We start from the raw sequence: 1,601 nt of genomic DNA, 5'->3' as shown, positions 1-1,601 counted from the left end.
CCTCTGAGCTTTCTGAGGATGACGAGGCTCATATGGAGGTTGGACCCTCTGGGAGCCACAAGCGGTTCCGGGAGCAAGAGTGCCTGGCCCATGACAGCGCCCCACCCAAAAGATCAGGAACTGATGTCCCCTCTCAGACCCCCTTGGAAAACACTGCTCCCACAGGACCTGATGTTGAGGATCCTGATGAGGAGACAAGTGCTCCTCCTGAGACTTGGCAGCTCTCAGTGCCTGACGTGTACAGCTCCTCCTCCTTCCGGTTGGATTTTGATTCTGCTTCTGAGGACGAGTTAACAGAAGTCCTGCCTCCAGAGGTGGCATCTTCTGATTCAGCTATGGTGCCCCCTTCAATAGGAAGTGTCCCCACCACAGAGGTGGAACCTGTTCCTGCTTCTGAGGAACCTCCCTGTATCGGTTACTCTGTTGAAAGCCTTATTGAGTTTCTAAACCAGGCAAAGCACCACTGGAGGCTTGCACAGCATATACATAAATAGTTCTCAGGGCCTGAGACATTTGTGGTGTTTAAGACTGCAGCAGTGTCTCTACACTCCACTGTGGGGATGCAGCGATATAGTTTTCACCTAGAACAAGCTTGCGGGTGTTATTGGGCACTTATTGTGACCAGTGCTGGCTGGCAAGCTATAGGCTTGGTTTTCTCCAAGTCCTGCATGCTTGCTTCTCTCTGCTGTTCCTTTCTATTCCCTTGGCTTTGCCTGCCCTGCTTTTCCACACCCTTCATGCATGGCTGCCACAGCCTTTGGTTCACTCAACGCCCATGGCTACAGAGAACCTGTGAAGTGGACGGCAGTCTTTGATTTCCTGCGCCAGAAAAAGCTGGATGTCACCTTTCTGCACAAAACTCATACTGATGCAGCTAGTCTAGCCAACTGGCATGCCACTTGGAAGGGCCATATATTCCTGAGCCATGGCACCTCTCTCAGCACAGGTGTCACAATCCTCTTATCACTGCAGCTGATGCCTGACTCAGCAGTAGCCAAGATGTCTGGCCACCCGCTAACTGCTCAAATCACGTTAGCACATTGCTTCCTCCTAATTAACATCTATGAGCCCACTGCCAGGTGAGAATGGACAGCCTCCTTGAGACCCTGGCTGACTTTTTGAGGAGTGCAGCTGACAATGACAACCTTCTCCTGGGTAGGGATTTTAATTTCTCGGTTGATGAACGGCGTGACCGGAACAGGCCAGAACCCCATCCATCGTCTGCCTGGCGGCTGCGGACAGCTTTGGAGGCAGGAGACTTGGTGGACGCCTGGCACCATTTCCATGCTGACACAAGGCAGTACACTTTGATAAAGGCAACCACTGCTGGATAGGGCTGTGCAAAGCTTCAGGTGCTGATTCAATTTGGTGGAGATTTGGCCTGATTTGGTGGCCAAATCTCTGATTCCGAATCAAATCAGAGGACCAATTCAAAACTCTCCAAGTCGATTCAGAAAAGATTTGGAGAGCTTTGGTGATTCGGGCAGTCCCCACCCACTGCAGCAAGGAGCTGGACCCAGTCTCCATGCTGGTAAGTAGTGGGGAAGGGGGGCTGGAGGGGGGGAGAGGACCATGGTGGGAACCCTGCCAGGCCCCAGCCC

At 52.6% G+C, this 1,601-nt stretch overlaps 1 protein-coding gene across 1 annotated transcript in view; it reads left to right on the top strand.

Moving 5' to 3' along the window:
- The first annotated feature begins 741 nt into the window (after positions 1 to 741).
- Positions 742 to 1,601, top strand: part of PLB1 (phospholipase B1) — a 127,749-nt gene continuing 126,889 nt past the window's right edge. Inside the window, exon 1 of the mRNA XM_019526696.1 lies at positions 742 to 1,079. Within this exon, the coding sequence (XP_019382241.1) occupies positions 742 to 1,079 (338 nt within the window). The remainder of the gene's footprint in view (positions 1,080 to 1,601) is intronic.

Source organism: Gavialis gangeticus, unplaced genomic scaffold (genome assembly GCF_001723915.1).
Source record: "Gavialis gangeticus isolate Ggan-Ray unplaced genomic scaffold, GavGan_comp1, whole genome shotgun sequence".
In the NCBI taxonomy this organism is placed as follows: Eukaryota; Metazoa; Chordata; order Crocodylia; family Gavialidae; genus Gavialis; species Gavialis gangeticus.
The sequence above is the reverse complement of the archived record's forward strand: the minus strand, read 5'-3'. Positions and strand labels throughout refer to the sequence as shown.